This window comes from Musa acuminata, chromosome BXJ1-8 (genome assembly GCF_036884655.1).
Source record: "Musa acuminata AAA Group cultivar baxijiao chromosome BXJ1-8, Cavendish_Baxijiao_AAA, whole genome shotgun sequence".
Lineage (NCBI taxonomy): Eukaryota > Viridiplantae > Streptophyta > Magnoliopsida > Zingiberales > Musaceae > Musa > Musa acuminata.
Window position 1 is genome coordinate 20,562,297 of NC_088334.1, and position 20,344 is coordinate 20,582,640.

The 20,344-nt window shown below is 37.0% G+C and overlaps 1 protein-coding gene across 1 annotated transcript; it reads right to left on the reverse strand.

Annotated features, from left to right (window-relative positions):
* Positions 1 to 256: 256 nt before the first annotated feature.
* LOC135587672 (universal stress protein A-like protein) lies at positions 257 to 10,566 on the reverse strand. Its single transcript, XM_065079311.1, has 4 exons — positions 10,275 to 10,566; positions 5,061 to 5,182; positions 4,809 to 4,927; positions 257 to 543 (listed from the first exon to the last, which is right to left on the reverse strand). Exons 1-4 carry the CDS (start codon positions 10,474 to 10,476, stop codon positions 435 to 437), a joined length of 552 nt encoding a protein of 183 aa, XP_064935383.1. The 5' UTR covers positions 10,477 to 10,566; the 3' UTR covers positions 257 to 434.
* Between the last annotated feature and the right edge of the window lie 9,778 nt (positions 10,567 to 20,344).

Sequence of the window (20,344 nt, forward strand, 5' to 3'; positions counted from 1 at the left end):
CCCATTGTTTTGAAAAAATAAATTTAAGCTTAACTGTTCAAAATTAGATAGATAAAATAGTTCACGCTATTTGAATATTTTTCAAAATAAAAACACTATGGAAGAAAAAGCCATAGTCAAAAACATTTTCTAAAAATTCATCAAAAAGAAATTCTCAAATATCAACCAGAAGGCTGATAAGGACACTGCTCAAATAAAAGAAAGCGAAAGCAACCCGTTTGGAACTTGCGAGAAAAAAAAATGCCACGATCAAACATCCAGAATTCTTGATACATTATTTTGAGGCAGTCATGTCCATGAGCATAACTTAAACACAACTTATAGTTTTTCTGTTTTATCATCCAAAATAAAGCTGAGACACATCCATAAAAATCTCAACTTGGTTTTGTTCCGAGAAATGTGCATTTCCAGCAATATTACACAGTTTTTGAACACTAATCATCAATTGGATCATGAGGAGCCTCGTCAGCCTTCCTTTTAATGGTAACCACCGGGCAATCTACATGCTTCACCAGGTACTCACTCACAGTTCCGACAAAAACCCTGAAAAAGAAAAATAAAACGTGCACTACTTAGTTAATAACATTCATAAAGGAGTGAATAAACTTTGATAAATACATGAATTTAATGTCATTACAAACAAGAACATGATTATCTCCATTAATAAACAAAAATTATGAAGCCTTCTATGACGGAGTTAAAATTTTTTTCAAAAGGATATCAAGTCAACACATCTCATGAAGGCAACCAGAAACTTGAGGATTAAATGGTCCAGGCCATGCACCATATTTAGTTCCGCTATAAAAGCTAAATTCAGCCTTGCATATATGCTTCAATGATCATGCCATATCTTTCTTCACATGTGAGAACAGAAATTCCTTTAAACAATATTCACATGAATAAACTGCACTTTGCACCAACCCTAGAGGACGAGTGGACAATCTCCAAACACTATGTCTGCCATTCACTTAATATGCTGTGCAGAGAAATCATCTAATTTGGAAACTAAATAAAAGAAATCAGAATATGTTACTAGCACCAAATTAATCTAAAAGAACTTGCATTAAAAAAGAGTTCAAGAACTTCAGAAAAGAAATTCCATACCCCACACACACACAAGAAAACAATGAACAAATTTGACAGGCCAAAATAAAAGTATCACGACCCAACCTGATGGGATAACTAACATGTTAACTTTGTTGGATTTGACAATAGTACATCCATCAAACCTTTATAACTCAATCTATCATTAGAAACTCCTGATGTAGGGCTAAACCAAAGCGTTAAAATCTACTTAACTTAAGGGATTGTTGTCCTTCCTAGTATAGCTTAAAATTAGACTTTAATATGGTGCATATGACATTTTTTAGGACTAGTATGGAAACACCTTAAATTAATCTAATTTAAACTTAATTGAGTTTAACTTTGGTTAAACAAGCTTGAACCAGTCAAAATTGATTCAGTCACAATAAATCATCTTGAGCCAATCAAAATGATTCGGTTTGGCCTAAATTAACAGTTAAATTGGATAAGGTTGAGCTCTGCACAATGCTAGGTCGAGCCACAAGCGATGTTGGAACAGGGTTTAACTAGCAATAAGAGGGCAACTGCAAGGGCCTAGATCCCTGCACGCATGTGCTGGGCCGAGCTCTAATCCCACCTACAAAACTAGTCATGTGTATCACACATGCTAACGACAACAAGGGTTACAGGTTCAACTCTGGATCAGAACATAGAAGCCCAATTGGATCATGTGCATTGCACTTGTCCACCATAAGGGAGAGGACAACGGGTTGGACGTCAACATTGGCTGATTGGAACGAGCATGGGCTTCAGGCGTTCGGTTGTGCCGAGCTGCATTACATACGACCAAGCCGAGATTAGCCACATGACTTTCTAGGCCAACCCACAGAGACAACATATGCGCCAAGCCCTGAACCACATAGGCCTCTAGGCTGCATGGCCAATGATGACTCACGATCCATGCCTAGGTTTAGCTTAGGTCTCAGGATAGGTTGAACCCAAACCTAGCTCAGGTTAAACCCAAACCCAATCAATTCCTCAAACAAATCATTATGTTTTCTTTTTTTAATAAAAAAATTAAAAAATTTAGAATAATAATTATGCAAAAATATCAAACTAAAAATGTAAATTTTCTAAAAATATTTCTCATAAAATAAACTATCAAAAAACTAACATTTTTAAAATTAAAAATTCAATAAATCGTGAATACTTGGTAAAATTATATAAATTTATTGTAGGTTAGAGCAAATACAATATGATCTAAATCTTAATCTAAAACTCAGTTTTTAAATAATCATTAAAACGCAGATTTCATGATTTAATCTAAAACTTTGAAATAATTTATCAAAAATTATAAGAAAATTCACAATTAATCTAAACCAAATCAACTATCTCTTAAATGCTAAAAAATAATGAAATTACTATAATAACGAAACTAGGAGAGTAGGAGAACCTCTCTCTCCGGCAGCAGACCACCTTGCCCCCCTCCTTGTGGACCGGGACTCAGACTCATCCGTTGATGAATATAAAGGGGTTCTACTAGTCCTTAATAAAGAAATAAGGGAGATTCTTAGTAAGATTTTTTTTTATTTTTTGACAAAGAGTAAATAGCAAAGGCGAGATTCGAGCCCAGGACTGTGATACTCTATCAAAGTCTTTACCAACTAAGCTAGGTGGTACCTTCAATTCTTACGAAGATTAAGAGTCTTATGATGAAAATCTCAAATTTAATAATCAAATAATTAATTTTATTTTTTCTATTTATTAGGTCTCTTGGATCAATTCTTATCCATAGAGTAAAAATAAGATTGTTAAAATGGTAAGGGACTCAGGAGTCTTGTGTGATCATCGAATACCTTTAAGACTAAAAAAAATTTTTATAAGACAACTGTGAGACTAACAATACTTCATAGATCTAAGTATTGGACAGTTAAAAAACAGCAAATACAAAAATGTTTATATTGTCGAGATAAGAATGTCAAGATAGATACATGGAGTTCCTAGGAAAAATTAAAAAAGAAATATTTTTCATAGATCTGAGTATTGGACAGTTAAAAAACAACATATACAAAAAAGTTTATGTTGCCAAGATGAGAATGTCAAGATGGATGCATGGAGTTACCAGAAAAAATTTAAAAAAATATTATTTTTATTCGTGAATAACTAGATATTACCTCGATAGATGATAAAATGAGAATTGTTAGTATGGGCATATGTTTAGTAGACCTCCAGATACAATAGTCAAGAGAGGTGAAATGATTAATGTTAGTGGTACAGGTATAGGAAGACCTAAAAAACTTTAATAGAAACTATAATAAAAATTCAAGTACTCTAAACTTAATTAAACATATGACTTTTTATATATCTCAATAATAACAAAAGATTCATGTAGTCGACTCCAAATAATTAGGACTTGCAGTTTTGTTATTGTTGTTATATTAAGATTCAATTTAAAAAAAAAAATCCTCTTATCAAAATCCACTTAAAAAGAGAATACAATACCCTGAGTGAAAAAAAAAATCTATCTTTATCTATTTTTAGTCAGATTGATTTTAAATTAATTTTTGAATACTACAAATATATTATTATAATAATTGTACCCCATATTTTAGATTGTAAACTGATGCTAAGAGAGATGCAAAGGAAACTATAAGATGTCAATGGAACTGCTAAGGATTTAAAAAAAGAACCATGGAACATCTAATGCAACAGATTAAACTGTTTTCTGGATATAACAACCTCCATGATGGAATTTTTTTAAACAGAGACCTCTCTTTTCAGTTATAGAACCACTTATGAAGAATTGAGTGTTCCAAAGAATGATTAGGGTGACCAACAGAAATAGAATTAGTAGAAACACAAGCTGAAACTTATTAAAAAAAGAATTTTTCTGTTTAGGAAGATAATAACAACTACTTCATGACAGAAGGGTAATCTTAGAGTACTGAAACAGCAAACCTATCAGTGGCAGAAACTTAAATTAATAATGTGCTTAAATTACTACTCAAATATTGTTTGGTACTTCAGCACTGATTTCTCGGTACTCTTGCAATATCATTTTAGTATAATTGCACCAAGATGGCATTAAAATTTAAAATTTTGACTGCCAATCAAGATTCAAAAAAGTTCCCAACAATAACTTGCAGAAAACAAAGAGACAACTGAATAAGAAAACTATAAAGAAGGCTAAGTGTCACAATAGGAGAATAATGGCAATACAAACAAGTATCGGGTTCACTTTAATCACAGAACCCAACAACTTCTAAGGGAAGTCTCACCTCCATATGTCCTAAGTACAGAAATCAAACATTTCTCATAGCTTCATTACAATCTCATTGCATTATGAAATAACCAGTCTTTATCTGCGGTAAAAAAAAAATCATAATAATAAAACTCTGAAAGTAGGAAAAAGTCTCTACCAGTGTGACCTATAATATTTTTTATGGCAGAAAGATCTTAAACAATAAATTCTAATGTTCAACTTGCTGCGATAAAGTATCTAATGCCTAAACTATATAATAGTTAATAAGTAAAACTCAAACAAGCAACAAAAGTCAAGTCCAATAGGCATGATAATAAAAAAAACAAAGCATGTTGACTCTCAAATATATATCGAACATCATGCGGAAGTGTTGGTCATAGATACTAATACATGGATCAAAGCACACACAGCTTGACGACCATAAAGCAGAGCAAGAAATTAAAGTATGCAAACTAGCAATTTCAGAATGAACATATATAAAATGAATTAATCCCAACAGAAGCAAAAAATAACAATCTAATACCTTTGGAAGGGTCCAAGACCACGGCTTCCTACAACCAAAATATCTGGCTGAACCTTCTTTACCTCTTGGCATATAACTTCTTTTGGATCACCCTTCCTTATCCAGGCTTCACATTGTATCTGCAAATCATAACAAAATATCATAAAAGCAAATTTATAGTATCACTTTTGATAAAATTTTCCATCTAGGTATAAGTCAATACTCTTATTGACAAACTAAAAAGGATAAGGCCTCTCAACCAATTTCAATTACCCCAAGTTGATGAGAGTGTTCTACAAAGTACTGCAGCAAGTGAATCCCTCTTATCTTCTCTTTCTGATGCATGCTCTGGAAATCATCGGGTGATGCATAGATACTGTCCATGTCATCGAATCCTTTTTGTTGGCCATAGTAGAGAGAAAAATAGTCAGCCATAATACACTTTCATGCTAAAGTTACAAAATAAGTTCAAAATAGGTCTTATAAACAATTCAAAATAATAGAGGACTAAATTTTTCTTTTAAGAGGGGGAGAGTGTAATCCCCTCATTTTTGAATTTTCATAAGGACTTATTTATAATGTAAGAATCTGTTTTGAATTGTTTATAAGACCTAGTAGTAAAAAAAATCTGAGGACCTATTTGTAAACTCTGAGGACCTAATCATAAATATGAATAATACAAGGACTAAACTGAAAAATATACAAAAAAAGACAAATTCCACTGCCTCTACACCTCTGCCCTCGTTCTTAAGGAACCTGAGAAGGCAGCATTGGTGGAGAAGAAAGGAAAAGAGGAAGAAGAAGAAAAAAAAAATTTGGAGCTTAGGGTTTTCTCGCTCAAATCCTCTCATCTGGGATCAAAAATTTCAAAGGCAAGTTTCTAACCCCATCCTACAATAATCTTAATCTTTGTTTTCATCTTAATTCTGAATAATTCGAAAGATTTCGACTTAGCACCAAATATTTCTTTTGTTTAGATACAAAACTATGAATATAAAATTTTTCAATAATCTGACCTCTATGCTTTGTTTTAGTCCTAACTTTCTGCACCGAATTTTGATTGAGCAAAATCTTATTCATGTGAAAGTAGACTCATAGATCTTTCTTTTGATACCGGAATTGAAATATTTGAAGTTCAAATGCCTACCCAAACTTCTATTTCAATTAACCCTATGAAATCTGTAAAACAGAGACCGCAATTTCTAACCTTTTGATACTAAATTTCTTATAACTCTATGTTGAAAACTCTAATTACGACAAAACCTGTTTTATTGAAAACTAACTCATAAATCTTTCTGTGTATACCTGATTTGAAAGATTTGGAGCACAAATGCCTACTGAAACATCTGTTTTAATCAACCCTATGGATTCGGCAAACAGAGATGATGTTTTTTAACCTTTTGTCACTAAATTATTCGTAACTCCCTGTTAGAAACTCCAATTCGTATAAAACTTGATTCATCTAAAAGTAGATTGATATATCTTTCAAATGCAACCTATTTTGAGTAATTTGGAGCATAACTGGTTATTCAAATAATTCATGTAGTGCGTCTCTCAAATTCTGCCAAAATGAAACTTTTGTCAATTTTGCCTATTTTTGTTTCATCTTTTTGAAATTGAATTCATCTAATATTCTTTGTTTTTTAACCAGAACATTTAATCGAGCTTTGAACTCTTGTATGCTCTGGTCCTTAATTCCTTTCCTATTTGAATGTATTATGTGAAATATTATGTATTATTTGAATGTATTATGTGAAATATTATGTTTACATGTATATTTTCATTGTTTTGCATGTGTTTTCAATATGCACCAATGTTATTACTCACAATGTCCTTTTGTACTCTAGTGTTTATGGGATAATGTTAACATTTATAAAAAATGATAAAGGTAGTTATGCTTAGAGCCCACGATATTCTATCGGTCCCCTCTGACTTCATCTAAACATGGGTGGATAGAGCTCCAAAACGTTGGAGACTTTTGTCTGATGGTCATCCATAAATGAATGGACGATATTATGTCAGTGATCCCACTGCACCCTCTATATTTTTGATATGATATCCAAAGTATTACTTACGAGTTTCTATATGTGCTTTGAATAAGAATGAAATGAATGCAATGTCAAATATTACATTTGAGCTTTTGTTTCTTATTTGCCCGTTGATATATTCCAAAATATTTTATTTGTCATTGATATACTCTGAAATGTTTCATATGTCATTGATATGCTCTGAAATGCCTCTTACATCATTGATATATTCCAATTACTCTTTACTCCATTGTTATAAACAAAACATGCTTCGAATGAAATAACATTGCGATTCTGTATTCAATGAGTAGATATCTATAAGTTCTTGTATCCTACCTTGTATTTTGATACCAAGTTTGTTTCAAATTGTCCTCTCTCGTGATGGATATATTTGTCACTTCCTGAGCTTTGTAGCTCATTCTGTTGCTATATAAATTTTTTAGGTTAGCTTGTCGCTCACTGAAATGTTGGAATTGGGCTGAAGTAGTAGAAAGCTATTCAACTTGTAAACAAGTCTTTGTGGGTTGTTATATTGTTGTATAAGTGCATTTTGTGTGTAATGAAATGTTGTCGATGAATCTGAATTGATATATCATGTAAAAGCTTTAGAAGACCTCTTACATTTGGAATTTTGAAATGTTAAGTTTAGTTTACGATGATATAAACTTGTAGTAAATGGTTGGTTTTGCAATTATATAGATTCTCACACTGGTGGATTATAAGTGTTGTTAATGTTTTGTTAAATTTGCTTTGGGTTTCCTGAATTATCGAGTGATGTGATGCATGATTATAAAATACATAGGTTTTATGGATATGAATAATGTTTGAATATTTTTCAATGTCCTCAAATGTTAGTTTGGATCTTAGATCGCGGATTATGGATGAAATATAATATTCTTGATTTAAGATAGATTCACACCTCTCGAATGTGTTAATTTAGAGGGGTGTGACAAAGGTGATATTAGAGCATGATTTGAGGATCACTGAGATATTTGATATGTTTGATGTGCGAAATATATTGATGTTTATTAAATTATATAGTAATCGATGGTAATTTTCTTTTATATATTTTAGGAATCTAGGATGACAAGGACATCTAGGCCTCTTGCTTCATCTTCTTCTAAGTAATTGTGTGGGATAAAATTATTGATCAGGGATATCAAATCAGAATAGATCAGGAATGGAATAATTTAAGAAGCATAGTCCTCCCTATTTTATAATCTAATAGTGGCAGAACAATAGATGATGCGAATGGAAAAAATATTTGATGTCTTAAATTGCTTAGATGATTAGAAGATTTCTTTTGCCACCTTTATGTTGGAAGGAGAGATCGAGCATTGGTACAGAACAATAAAGAGAATTTTCGAATATCAGGAGTAGGAATAGCAAGGACAAGTTTACTAAAAAAAATTAAGAGAAGAAATGAATCAGAAAGTGGTAACAAGAGGGTCCGGACATCTAGATTTGGTAAGGGAAGCCACCGCAGAGGACTCAATCATGTGCAAAATGCGGGTTAAATCATGATACAAATCAATATTTTTGAGTGATTAGAGTTTGTTTTGTCGACTAGGAAATATATTCTCCTCATGATAAAGGTATGATTTTATTTGTTTACAAATGATTTAGTTCCTTGTATGAAAAGAAATTAAGTGCTAGTATATAAAACTATGTATCATTGTTTGAAGATCATGTGCTAGTATATAAAACTATGTATCTGCAAATAATTTGAAGATCATGTGCCAGACATTTCCTCTAATCTATGTATCATCTACACCTTCAAAGCAGCAAAAGATAATTCATGCAATATCAGTGTTTTTCACAGTTCACATAATCATGAGGAGACCATGAAACATTCTCCATCAAATATTAATGGCAAAATGCAGTACTCAGCCTATGCACCTAACAAATCAATGTTGATATATGTAAGTGTATGCATATGCTACTGCATTTGTATATACAAAACACAGACAAATATGAAGCCTATGTGTTTCTCTAAATTATACTTCCAAAGTAGGAAAGAGGAATCCACAACTATCCCTACTAATAGCACCAAAGTACGGTCACTTTGTTTTAAAATCCAGTCAGATACTTTGCTGTCGACAGCCCTAACTACCATGAAATTTATTTCTTGAGAGTGAGCAATTTATTTTATCTCATCAAGACCATTGCCATGCTGCCAATAAAGTATGACAGCATTATGCCCAGTATTGCATGCATAAATATCATCCTTGATCCAATTTCAGTTTCAGATCTGGGCACAATTTGGCAGTTTTGGCCTGCTTGAATTTGGTTGTTTTGGCAGTTTTAGGCCAAGTTTTGGTTGCTCCGAATTATTATTGTTACAAAACAGAAATGATTATAATAAGCATTATTTACTAAAAACAATGAGTTTCAGAGTGGCATTACAACATTTTCAGCCGATCCATATTGGTTTCGTTAGAAACAACACATCTGGAACAAGGCTTAAATTAGAAGTGTCATTGAGATTAAGAATGGCAAATTCCTCTCCATTTGATGGATTCAGACAGGGACCCACTGAAAAAACCTTAGACAAATTCCCGTGGCTGCTTTACAAGTGTTTCATATCCCCTTTTTGAGTGCATTTCCTTTGTCATTCCCATACTCCTAATGTTGGTAGCTATAAAGGGAATCAGAAAAACTGTTAAGCAATGTAGCAGCTTTTTGCTTGAGATAATAAGATACAAAGCAGTGCGTTGGTTTTCAATCAAAATAATTAGTAGAAATTATAAACAGCAGGTCAAGAAGAATTTTGCAACCCTGGAGCCTTAGGATCACCTTCTATGCTTCAATCTATTTCAAGCATTAATAACCAACGTATAGTTCACAAAGATGAAGGATCAGCAGGTGCACTAGGCAAGTGTAGCTGGTTTAAGGCGGTAACTAGCTTAAAATGGTAATGAATCAAGATAGCATAACCTTAAGTAGCTTCATTGAGGATTACAGACGTTAGTTCCTTTAACAAGCATATGCATGACACAATTCACTCCACAAGGTTCCAACAAACTCCCTCCCTACCTCCCTCATCCTTCCCTTTCTCTCCCTCTCCCTCCTCCCAGAATAATACAACTCATAAGTTAATGCAACGCAGACTAAGTAGCAATTAGTAAAGATGCATGATTCAAAAGCAAAGGATTTAACCATAGAACACGAAAATAATATAAATTTGAACGACTGCTGAAAAGTATTCGAATTTAAAGCAAAGTTAACAGAGACGACGAGAGTGTAAATCATTAATTATCCCTTCTCCCTCTTGGATTTAGGATTCGATCCAAACAGAACGGTGGAAGTTCGGAAGGGCAAGAGATCCAAAATCGCCATACCCTAAAACCAAAAAGCGGCCGTACACCCGAAGAGGGGAGAATAGAGAGAGGAGGAGAAGGAGAAAGAGGAGGAAGGGGGAAGAGAGTAAGAGTGCGTGGGTGTTTGGACTTGGGGGTACCGTCTTCGTCGGGAATCTGAACGTGGAGGAAGAGGAGCTTGAACCCAGCGGCGTTGGATCGGACGATCTTTTGTAGAGTCCAGTCGAAAGCGGTGCGGCTGCTGATGGAGGGGTGCGGGTATCCCCGTATGGACGACTCGTTCACCCCGATCATTATCCGTGTCGGACGAGCCTCTTCCCCTGCTGATGATGAAGATGCCATCCTCTCTCTCTCTCTCTCTCTCTCTCTACGCGCGTAGAATGGTCGGTTTTGCCGCGCCCTCTCTCCCACGCACTCCCTCGCTCTTATTCTCTCCCTTCCGGGTTTCGATGGTTATCATGTTGATGGGTGCCAGCCGACTCTGTGGACGAACTCTGTTTCGGATCCGACAGCTGGACGGTCGGCACTGCATCCAGATCTCAGCGAAATATATCACCGACTAGAAGTTTCCGTCGGTGCCACGTTGGCGGATGGCTGAGATCGAGGGGTGGATTTAAAAATGTGAGAATAAATTTTGGTTTATTGGCATTAAACAGAAAGCAAACAGTGAGCAGACGATTCGAAAGTAGTTATCTATAAATTTTTATATTCAAAATATTAATCTGATTTTTCTTGAGTAGGCAAAATAAGCGATCTGCATAATTCCAAAAGAATTGGCCGATTCACCTATCAAATTTTGAAATATTTAAATTTTATTTTATTGATTCTTGAATATATCAGTTAGTTTATGTTAGAAAATTTGGGACGATATCATCACATGCATAGTAAAAAAATAAAAAATAAAAATCTTAAAATTTTCGTAGGAAAAAGTTTCTTATCGTCGTACAAAAGTTGGTGCGTAAAAACCTGTGAAACCGAAAAACTACACACAAGATAATTGCTTAGGGAGATTGTATATCTCTGAATTTCTATAGATCTATGGGATTGGATAAAAGAGTTCAAATGCCCTCCTATTTAACGATGATCCACACAGTAAGGGCTACGAAGACGCTCATCAAATAGCTATCCAATATTCTTTCTCGCACACACCACGGAATCAAGAAGAGGCTGCCCTTTCTTGCTATCCACATGCTCCAAATAAGGCTATAGTATGAGAAGGAGAGGGAGAGAAGAGAATAGGAGATGGTAGTAAAAAAGAATCTAGCCCATGGCCCTTTGGTTCCCTAATATTTATAGAGGCCCTCTATCAACTTAACCCTAATGGATCCTGTCATATTGGGTATTGGATCTCCATCCAACTACCTAAGCCTCTTAGATTAGTGAGGCTCTACCCAATAATCACTTATTACTGTTAGGATCGAGTCGACACTGAGAGGGGGGTAAATTTGTTGAATCTCGGATTTTGATAATGAAGTCAATTGTCATTTGTTATCTAATCTATATGTTGAGATAAGTGTGTAGGATTAACTACGATGAAAGTAAGATATGCAGCAGGAGTTGTGCCGGAGTCAAGACAATGATCACGTTGAGAGTTCGAGAGTTCGACGGAAGTTCGGACAATCGTCAGAGGTTCTGCGGGAACAAATCCGAGAAGTCCATGAGCTTGCCAAAGAAGCTCGTCGAAACTCGCCAAGTGGATCGTCGCAAGTCCAGGAGTTAGTCGGAAGTCCGCAGGAGCATCACCGAGGGTTCATCGGATAATCGACGGAAGTTCGCCGGAAGCTCGCTAGAAGAAGCGATTGACACACCGGAGCAAGTTGCAGTAAATGTCTTAGGAAATATCGTAGTTAGTACAATTATTAAGTTAGAAATGGGAGGTGATCCCATTAACTTAATCTTGGGGCAATTGGGCCCCTGAAAAACCCAAATTGGGCCGAATGGATCAACCCATTCGGACCCTAATTTCTGCCAGGCAGTTGAACCGCCCAAGCCAGGCGGTGGCACCGCCTGGGCTCAGTCTCCGAGCGAGACTAGGTGGTGCAACCGCCCCAGCCAGGAGGTGGCACCGTTTGGGCTCGGTCTCCGAGGTCTAGCTGAGCGGTGCAACCACCCTAGTCAGGCGGTGGAACCGCCTGAGCTCGGTCTTCGAGCTCTGGCAGGAGGTGCAACCGCCCCTGACAGGAGGTGGCACCGCCCAGAGGCTCAGTCTTCGAGCTCTGCCAGGCGGTGCAACCGCCTCAGTCAGGCGGTGCAACCGCCAGATCCCGGAATTCCGGGAATTGACAATTTTGAGCTCCAAATTCAAACTGGGTTGGGGCCTATAAATACCCCACCCATTCAGCACTGAAAGGGCACTCGAAACCACCGAAATCGTGATCTTATTATGTGATTCTTAGAGCTCAAAATTGTTGTAAAGGCCAAAAGTTCTTCTCCCTCTTTTCTTCCAAGTTCTGATCTTTAAAGAGAGGAGAGAAAATTCTGTAAGGGTTGTCTCCTAAGCCCGTCAAAAGGAGTGAAACTGTAAAAGGGTGGTTGGCCTTCACCTATTGAAGGAAGGCCTCTAGTGGACGCCGGTGACCTCGTCGGTGGAGGAAGCCAAAAGTGGAGTAGGTCAAGATTGATCGAACCACTCTAAATCTCGGTTTTCATTTACTTTGAGCATCTTATCCTTACTATAAATCTCCTCAAAAGCTTACTGCTTTCTGCGTATATACGATCGGGTTTCAAGCTTTGCACTTTCCGAATCAGCGTTTAGACGTAAATCAGTTTTATCGTACGATCATCATATTTCAGTTTGCGTTTACGTTTTGATTTCAATTATAACTGCAAACTGCCTTTATATTCTTTCTTTAACTGTATCTCGCTTAATCAAGTGATTTATGAATCAGCATTTAGACGTAAATCAGTTTTTTCGTACGAATATCATATTTCAGCTTGTGCCTACTATCTGATTTGAACCATAACTGCAAACTGCATTTATATCTTTGCTGCATCTCGCTTAATCAAAAGTTAAAGTGATTTACGAATCAGGTTTCCTTACCGAAATCACTTTTATCGAACGAACGTAGTTTTTTTTAATCGTAGAAGGTTTTCCGCTGCATTCACCCCCCCCCCCCCTTAGTGCTCTTGATCCTAACAAAATTAGTGTAGTGGATAAAATTATGTCGGTTCAAAAATTTTTCGTTCGATTAAAATTGATTTCGGAAAGATGTTAACTTGAAACACGTTTGTAAGAGTGTGCAACTAAAGTAATGAAGAAGTATGGCAGTTTGCAATAAATGTAAATAGCAAAGCAGAAATGCAAACTAGATTTTATAGTTGTTCGGTCGTCGTGACCTACATCCACTCCCGATTCCTCTTCCGTCGAGGCCATTGGTATCCACTAATGATCTTCCTTCAATTGGCAAAGATCAACTACCCTTACAACTCTATTATTCTTTTGACAAGTTTATGAGAGAACCTTTACACCCCCACTTACTCCTCTCTTAAACCACACTAACACTTAGAGCTTGAGAGGAGTTCTCACAAGATTACAATAGCGTTTTTCTACTTTTTTGATCTCAATTCTTGTATATGTTAACCAGGGATGAGAGAGGTATTTATTGGCCTCAAGTGGATTCAAACTTGGAGCCTAAAAGTATCTCATCCCAGATTTTCGAGGTATTGGTTGTACCACCGCCTGCAGCACTGACACTAAGCGGTACCACCACCTAGTCCAGTTTGGCGGTACCACCGCCTGATATTGAATCTCAAATTTTGATGATGAAATTAATTGATGTGTTTGTCATCTAATGTGCATTTATGTGACGCAGGACTAGCTTCGATCAAAAGAGACAAATCAATTAATATAGGAGGAATCATACGTTGGGCCGAAGTAAACATGTCAGAAGATTGGACATCGGGCCGGAGGATCGATCGACGTGTCAGCATAAGGCTTCAATCCATGAATTCGGGCATCAAGCCAAGAAGATCAGACATTGCGCCAAGGAGATCAGATGTTGTGAGAAGATAACATACTGATTGGGCAATACGTCGAAGGAGAGGACAATGCGTTGAAGGATCAGACGAAGCACCGAAAGAACCAATGACATGTTAGACAACATAGGATTCGCTTGTAATCGATTATGTCTGGATCAAGTTAGTTTAGAGTCTAATTGAGTCATTTTAGAATATAATTAGGTTAACTCAATTAGGGGCTAATTGGGCCTAAGTTTAGGATATGTTGGGCTAAGTGAAAGGCCCAAACAGTGACCCAAACTAGTAGAATCGTCGGTGGTACAGTCTCTGAGACCATGTCAAGCGGTGGTACTGCTAGTCTAGGTGGTGGTATCGCTCAAACTCAATCTCCGAGAGATTGTCAAGTGGTGGTATCACCAAGACTCAGTCTCCGAGAGACTATCAGCTGGTGGTATCGCTAGTTTGGGTGGTGGTACCACCCAAACACAATCTCTTAGGTGGTAGTATCACTAGACTAGGCGGTAGTACTACCTAGTATCAGTATTGTAGGCGGTGGTATAAATACCCCTCTCATCCCTAGTTAATACATCTCCAAGTTTGAATCTATTTTGAGTCTATAACTACCACTCTCATCCCTGGTTAATACACACAAGAACTGAGAGCAAAAAAGTAGAAAAACGCTATTGTGATCTTGTGAGAACTCCTCTCAAGCTCTAAGTGTTAGTGTGGTTTAAGAGAGGAGTAAGTGGGGGTGTAAAAGTTCTCTACTGAACCTATTAAAAGGAGAATCAAGTGTAAAATGGTAGTTGATCTTTGCCCATTGAAAGAAGATCGTTAATGGACGTCGGTGGCCTCGACGTAATAGGAATCAGGAGTGGATGTAGGTCACAACGGCCGAACCACTATAAAACTTGGTTTGCATTTCTATTCTTGCTATTTACCTTCACTGCAAACTATCTTACTTGCTTTACTTCTACTACGCTTACGAATACACTTTTAAAGTTAAATATTTCCTATATGGGCTTTGTCGAAATATTTTTTTATCGAACGAGATTCTCGAACCGACGTGATTTATCCGCTGCACTAATTCACCCCACCCTCTTAGTGCTCACTCGATCCTAACAATTGGTATCAAACCCACGTCTTTCTCATTTGGTTTAATACCCAAGAGAAATGACTCCTTTCAGCTTTCAAGAGGGCTTTTCTATCGTTCGTCCTCCCATGTTCAATGGGGCAGACTACATTTATTGAAAAACTCGGATAAGATTTTTCTTGCTTTCTTTGGATTTAAATTTATGGAGAATTATTGAAAATGACTTTCAAAAATCTTCTAAACCAATGAACAAATGGAATAATTTGGAGAAGAAGATTTTTTCTTTAAATGCTAGAGCTATGAATGCTCTATTTTGCACTTTAGATAAAACTGAATTCAATCGAGTTTCTGTTTATGAAACGACTTTTGATATTTGGCACACACTCGAAATCACTCACGAAAGCACGAATAGAGTTAAAGAGTCTAAAGTCAATCTTTTAATGCATGATTTTGAACTATTTCGAATGAAGCCAAGCAAAACCATTATTGACATGTACACCCGTTTTACGGATATCATTGATAGTTTAAAAGCTCTTGACAAATGTTTTTTAAAATTTGAACTTGTTAACAAAATATTAAGATCTCTTCCAAAAAGTTGGGATCCTAAAATCATGACAATACAAGAATCAAAGAACTTGAACCATTTTCCCATTGAAGAACTGATTAGGTCATTGATGGCCTATGGAATTAGTTATATGGCTCATGAAGAGCTTGAGAACAACATTCCAAAGAACATGAATGATTTGACACTTAGAACAAATGAAGACCACATAAACGAAAGCTCAAGTGATGATGACTTTGAACTCTTGACTATAAAGCTTAAAAAAATTTTAAAACAAAAATTTAAGAACAAAAATGAACCTATAAAGAAGAAGCTACAAAAAAAGAAGAAAACACTCAAGATGGCTTGGGACGAATCAAGTTCATCCGAAGATGAAGAACAATCCAACAAAGGCGAGGTGTCAAACTACGCTTTAACGGCTTTCAACGATGAGGTAACCAAAATCTCGTTACTTTATTTTGAAATTACATGATGTATTTTATGAGTTATTTTAAATTAGTTTAGAAAAATTATATATATATATTTTTTAAATTGCATGATTTAATGAAAATCTTAAAAGTTTTTGGGATCATGATTATCTTTCTAGTGTTTTTAAAAAATTAAAAAAAATTTGATCATGACAATTGCATGTTAACTCCTAGCACTAAGCATGAAAAGTTAGATTCACTTAAAAAGAAAAATGTATTATAACAAACAAAATAATTTTGATTAAAAATGCTTCATGTTTAATGAAATCATGCTTGATGAATTAATGATGCATAATGATGTAATGATGCAATGGAAATGTTAAAAAGTCTTAGTATCTTGCTTGATAATTTTATAATTATGCATGGTGATTTGAAGTAATGATAATTTTAGGGCAATTTATAGTTTATTGAGCTTGACGATTTCTATGATTTTCATATTATTTTTCGATTATAAATAATGAAGTATGGTCTTTATATGAAAGAATTGAACATGAAATCAATCATAAAATTTAGAACTAAAAAAACTTGAGCTATCTTTAATCTTATAGGAATCTATCTACGTTGCTTTCATTGAATTTTTTGAAAAGTGATTTTGATGATGATTTTGGATACTTTTTCGTATGATTTGTTTTAATAATGAGATGATATATCCCATCGAATCATTTATCGATGTTTGTGACTTGAGATGTATTTTATATGAAATATTTTTCTTGATTCACATATGATTTACTTACTAGTCATAGGTGCCCAGCAAGCCAATCACGTGAGTGATGACACGTGTGACTTGAAACAGAATCTTTTTGCTTATTATATTTTGGCATATATCACTTTATAACTATTTCATATATACATATTGTTAGGATCAAGAGCACTAAGAGGGGGGGGGGGGGGGGTTTGAATTAGTGCAGCGGAAAACTTTCGACGATTAAAAAAGTGTTCGTATGATAAAAATGATTTTGGTAGAAGAGCCGATTCGTAAATCTCTTTAACTTGTAATCAAGCGAGATGTAGTTAAAGGAAATCTATGAAGGCAGTTTGCAGTTATGATGAAAGTTAAAATGTAAGCGCAAACTGAAATATGATGTTCGTACGATAAAACTGATTTACGTCCAAACGTCGATTCGGAAAATGCAGAGCTTGAAACACGATCGTATATGCGCAGAAGGCAGTAAGCTTTTGAGGAGGTTTGCAGTAAAGATAAGATGCTCAAAGTAAATGCAAACCGAGATTTAGAGTGGTTCGGTCAATCTTGACCTACTCCACTTTTGGCTTCCTCCACCGACGAGGTCACAAACGTCAACTAGAGGCCTTCCTTCAATAGGCGAAGGCCAACCACCCTTTTACAGTTTCACTCCTTTTGATGGGCTTAGGAGACAACCCTTACAGAATTTCCTTTCCTCTCTTAATAGATTAGAACTTGGAAGAAAAGAGGAAGAACTTTCAACTCATACAACACTTTTGAGCTCTAAAAATCACAAAGTAAAATCAGAATTTCATGGTTTCTGGGTGCCCTTTCAGTGCTGAAAGGGTGGGGTATTTATAGGCCCCAATCCAGTTTGAATTTGGAGCTCAAAACTGTCAATTCCCGGAATTCCGGGATCTGGCGGTTGCAACGCCTGACTGAGGCGGTTGCACCGCCTGGCAAAGCTCGATGACTGAGCCTCTAGGCGGTGCCACCTCCTGTCAGGGGCGGTTACACCACCTGCCAGAGCTCGAAGACCGAGCTTAGGCGGTGCCATCACCTGATTGAGGCGGTTGCACCGCTCAGCCAGAGCTCGGAGACCGAGCCTAGGCGGTGCCACCTCCTGTCAGGGGCGGTTGCACCGCCCAGTCTCGCTCGGAGACTGAGCCCAAGCGGTGCCACCGCCTGGCTTGGGCGGTTCAACCGCCTGGTAGAAATCAAGGTCCGAATGGGTTGATCCATTCAGCCCAATTTGGGTTTTTCAGGGGCCCAATTGCCCCAAGATTAAGTTAATGGGATCACCTCCCATTTCTAACTTAATCATTGTGCTAACTACGATATTTCCTAAGACATTTACTGCAACTTGCTCCGGTGCGTTAATCGCTTCTTCCGGCGAGCTTTCGGCGAACTTCCGTTGATCATCCGATGATCCCTCGGTGATGCTCCTGCGGACTTCCGGCAAACTCCTAGACTTGCGACGATCCACTTGGCGAGTTCCGACGAGCTTCTTTGGCAAGCTCATGGACTTCTCGGATTTGTTCCCGCAGAACATCCGACGACTATCCGAACTTCCATCGAACTCTCAAACTCCCAACGTGATCATTGTCTTGACTCTGGCGCAACTGCTGCTGCATATCTTATTTTTATCGTAGTTAATCCTGCACACTTATCTCAACATATAGATTAGATAACAAATGACAATTGACTTCATCATCAAAATCCGAGATTCAACACATATATATATTCTGATGTCCTTAGATTTGTGCAATGGGAATTGGATCGTGATGAGATCACGATAATGAGATCATTTCACCTTTAAACACAGATCCTAAATAATCCCGGTCACAGGTTACTCGAGAGGGACATCGTGATAACCAGATAGACTGGTGTGCTGTATACCCGTCCATATGATACAGCTGGTCTCATAGCTGCTCGTGTAGGGATACTAGGGATACATTACAAGTGCTCATTAGAGAATGAGTTCACTGATTGATCCGCTTACGGAATGCTAGATGGTTGATGATGCCTTATTGTCAGACAGCGATTCCATAATCCTAGTGATATATCTGGTCCTTAGACTTGAGACACCAAGGATGTCCTATATGAGTGCTCCACTCTTTGATACCGGACTTATAGGTTTGGCTGTCCCAGATCTAGTATAGCTGGGCATTGGGAATGGTAGTCGACCTTACGAGGGCTATTGAGTGTCTATAGAGGATCATCCACTCTCGGCGTCATGAGAGGAATATCCCATGTGTTCTTGTTTAGACAAATCCCTGGCCAGGGTCATTCGGGTTGAGAGAGAAAGAGTTCTCCGGGAGAATCCGATTAGAGCGAGACTCGAGTAGAAACCGCATGGGTCTGACAGCACCATACTCGATATACGGTCTCTGGGATATTAGATGGATGAGGGATTATAGGTACACGGTAACTGAGGACAGACAGGTCAAATAGATTGGATTCCCCTATATCGTCTGGGGACATGACGTAGTGGCCTAGTACGTTCGTAGTCGATGAGTCAAGTGAATTATTACAGAGATAATAATTCATTGAGTTAGAAGGAGTTCTAACAGGTATGACTCACAGCCAGCTCGATATTGGGCCTAGAGGGTCACACACATATAGTAGGCATTGCGATGAGTAGAGGTTCGGATATGAGATATCCGACGGAGCCCTTGTTTTATTGGATATCCAATAAGCACCTGAATTATTGGATCCCATGGACGAGATCCAATAAGAGCCCATGAGAGATTATTGGATAGAGATCCACTAATCTAAAAGGCTTGGGTTATTGGATGCAAATCCAATACCCATTAGGCGAGGATCCATTAGGGTTTGACAGGGGACCTCTATAAATAGGAGGGATTCAGAGCCTCATAGGCTAGAGCCTTTGCTTGCCTCTCCTATTCTCCTTCCCCTCTCCACCTCAGAGCAGGCCTGGAGTTTTGAGGAGCGTCGTTGCAGCCCTGCTGTGTGGATCACCGCTAGAGAGGAGGACGCTTGACCTCCTTCACCCTCTCCTAAAGATCTGCAAGGAAACAGGGATATACGATCTCCCTAGGTAGCACAATCTACTTTATACGCAATTTTAAGTTTCACGGATTTTACGCACAAATCTTCGCACGACGACGAACATCTCTTTGGGAATCGGGGATTTTGTTTTCTTGTTCTTCCGCTGCGTATGTGATGTCGCCCCCAAGATTTCCCAACATTCATTGTCTAAGAGAAGATTTATCCAAACGATTCTTGATTCTTAACATTAATAATTTGAGATTTATTTGAATTAAGATATATTATTTGATCTCCTATGATTCTATTCATTATTTACTAAAAGAGAGATTTGTCAAGATGAATTATTCATGAATTGATTTTTTACATTAATATCCTTCACGTCATGATTTTTATATGACTCTTTTGTAATTATGATTTGTATATCTCATAATATAATT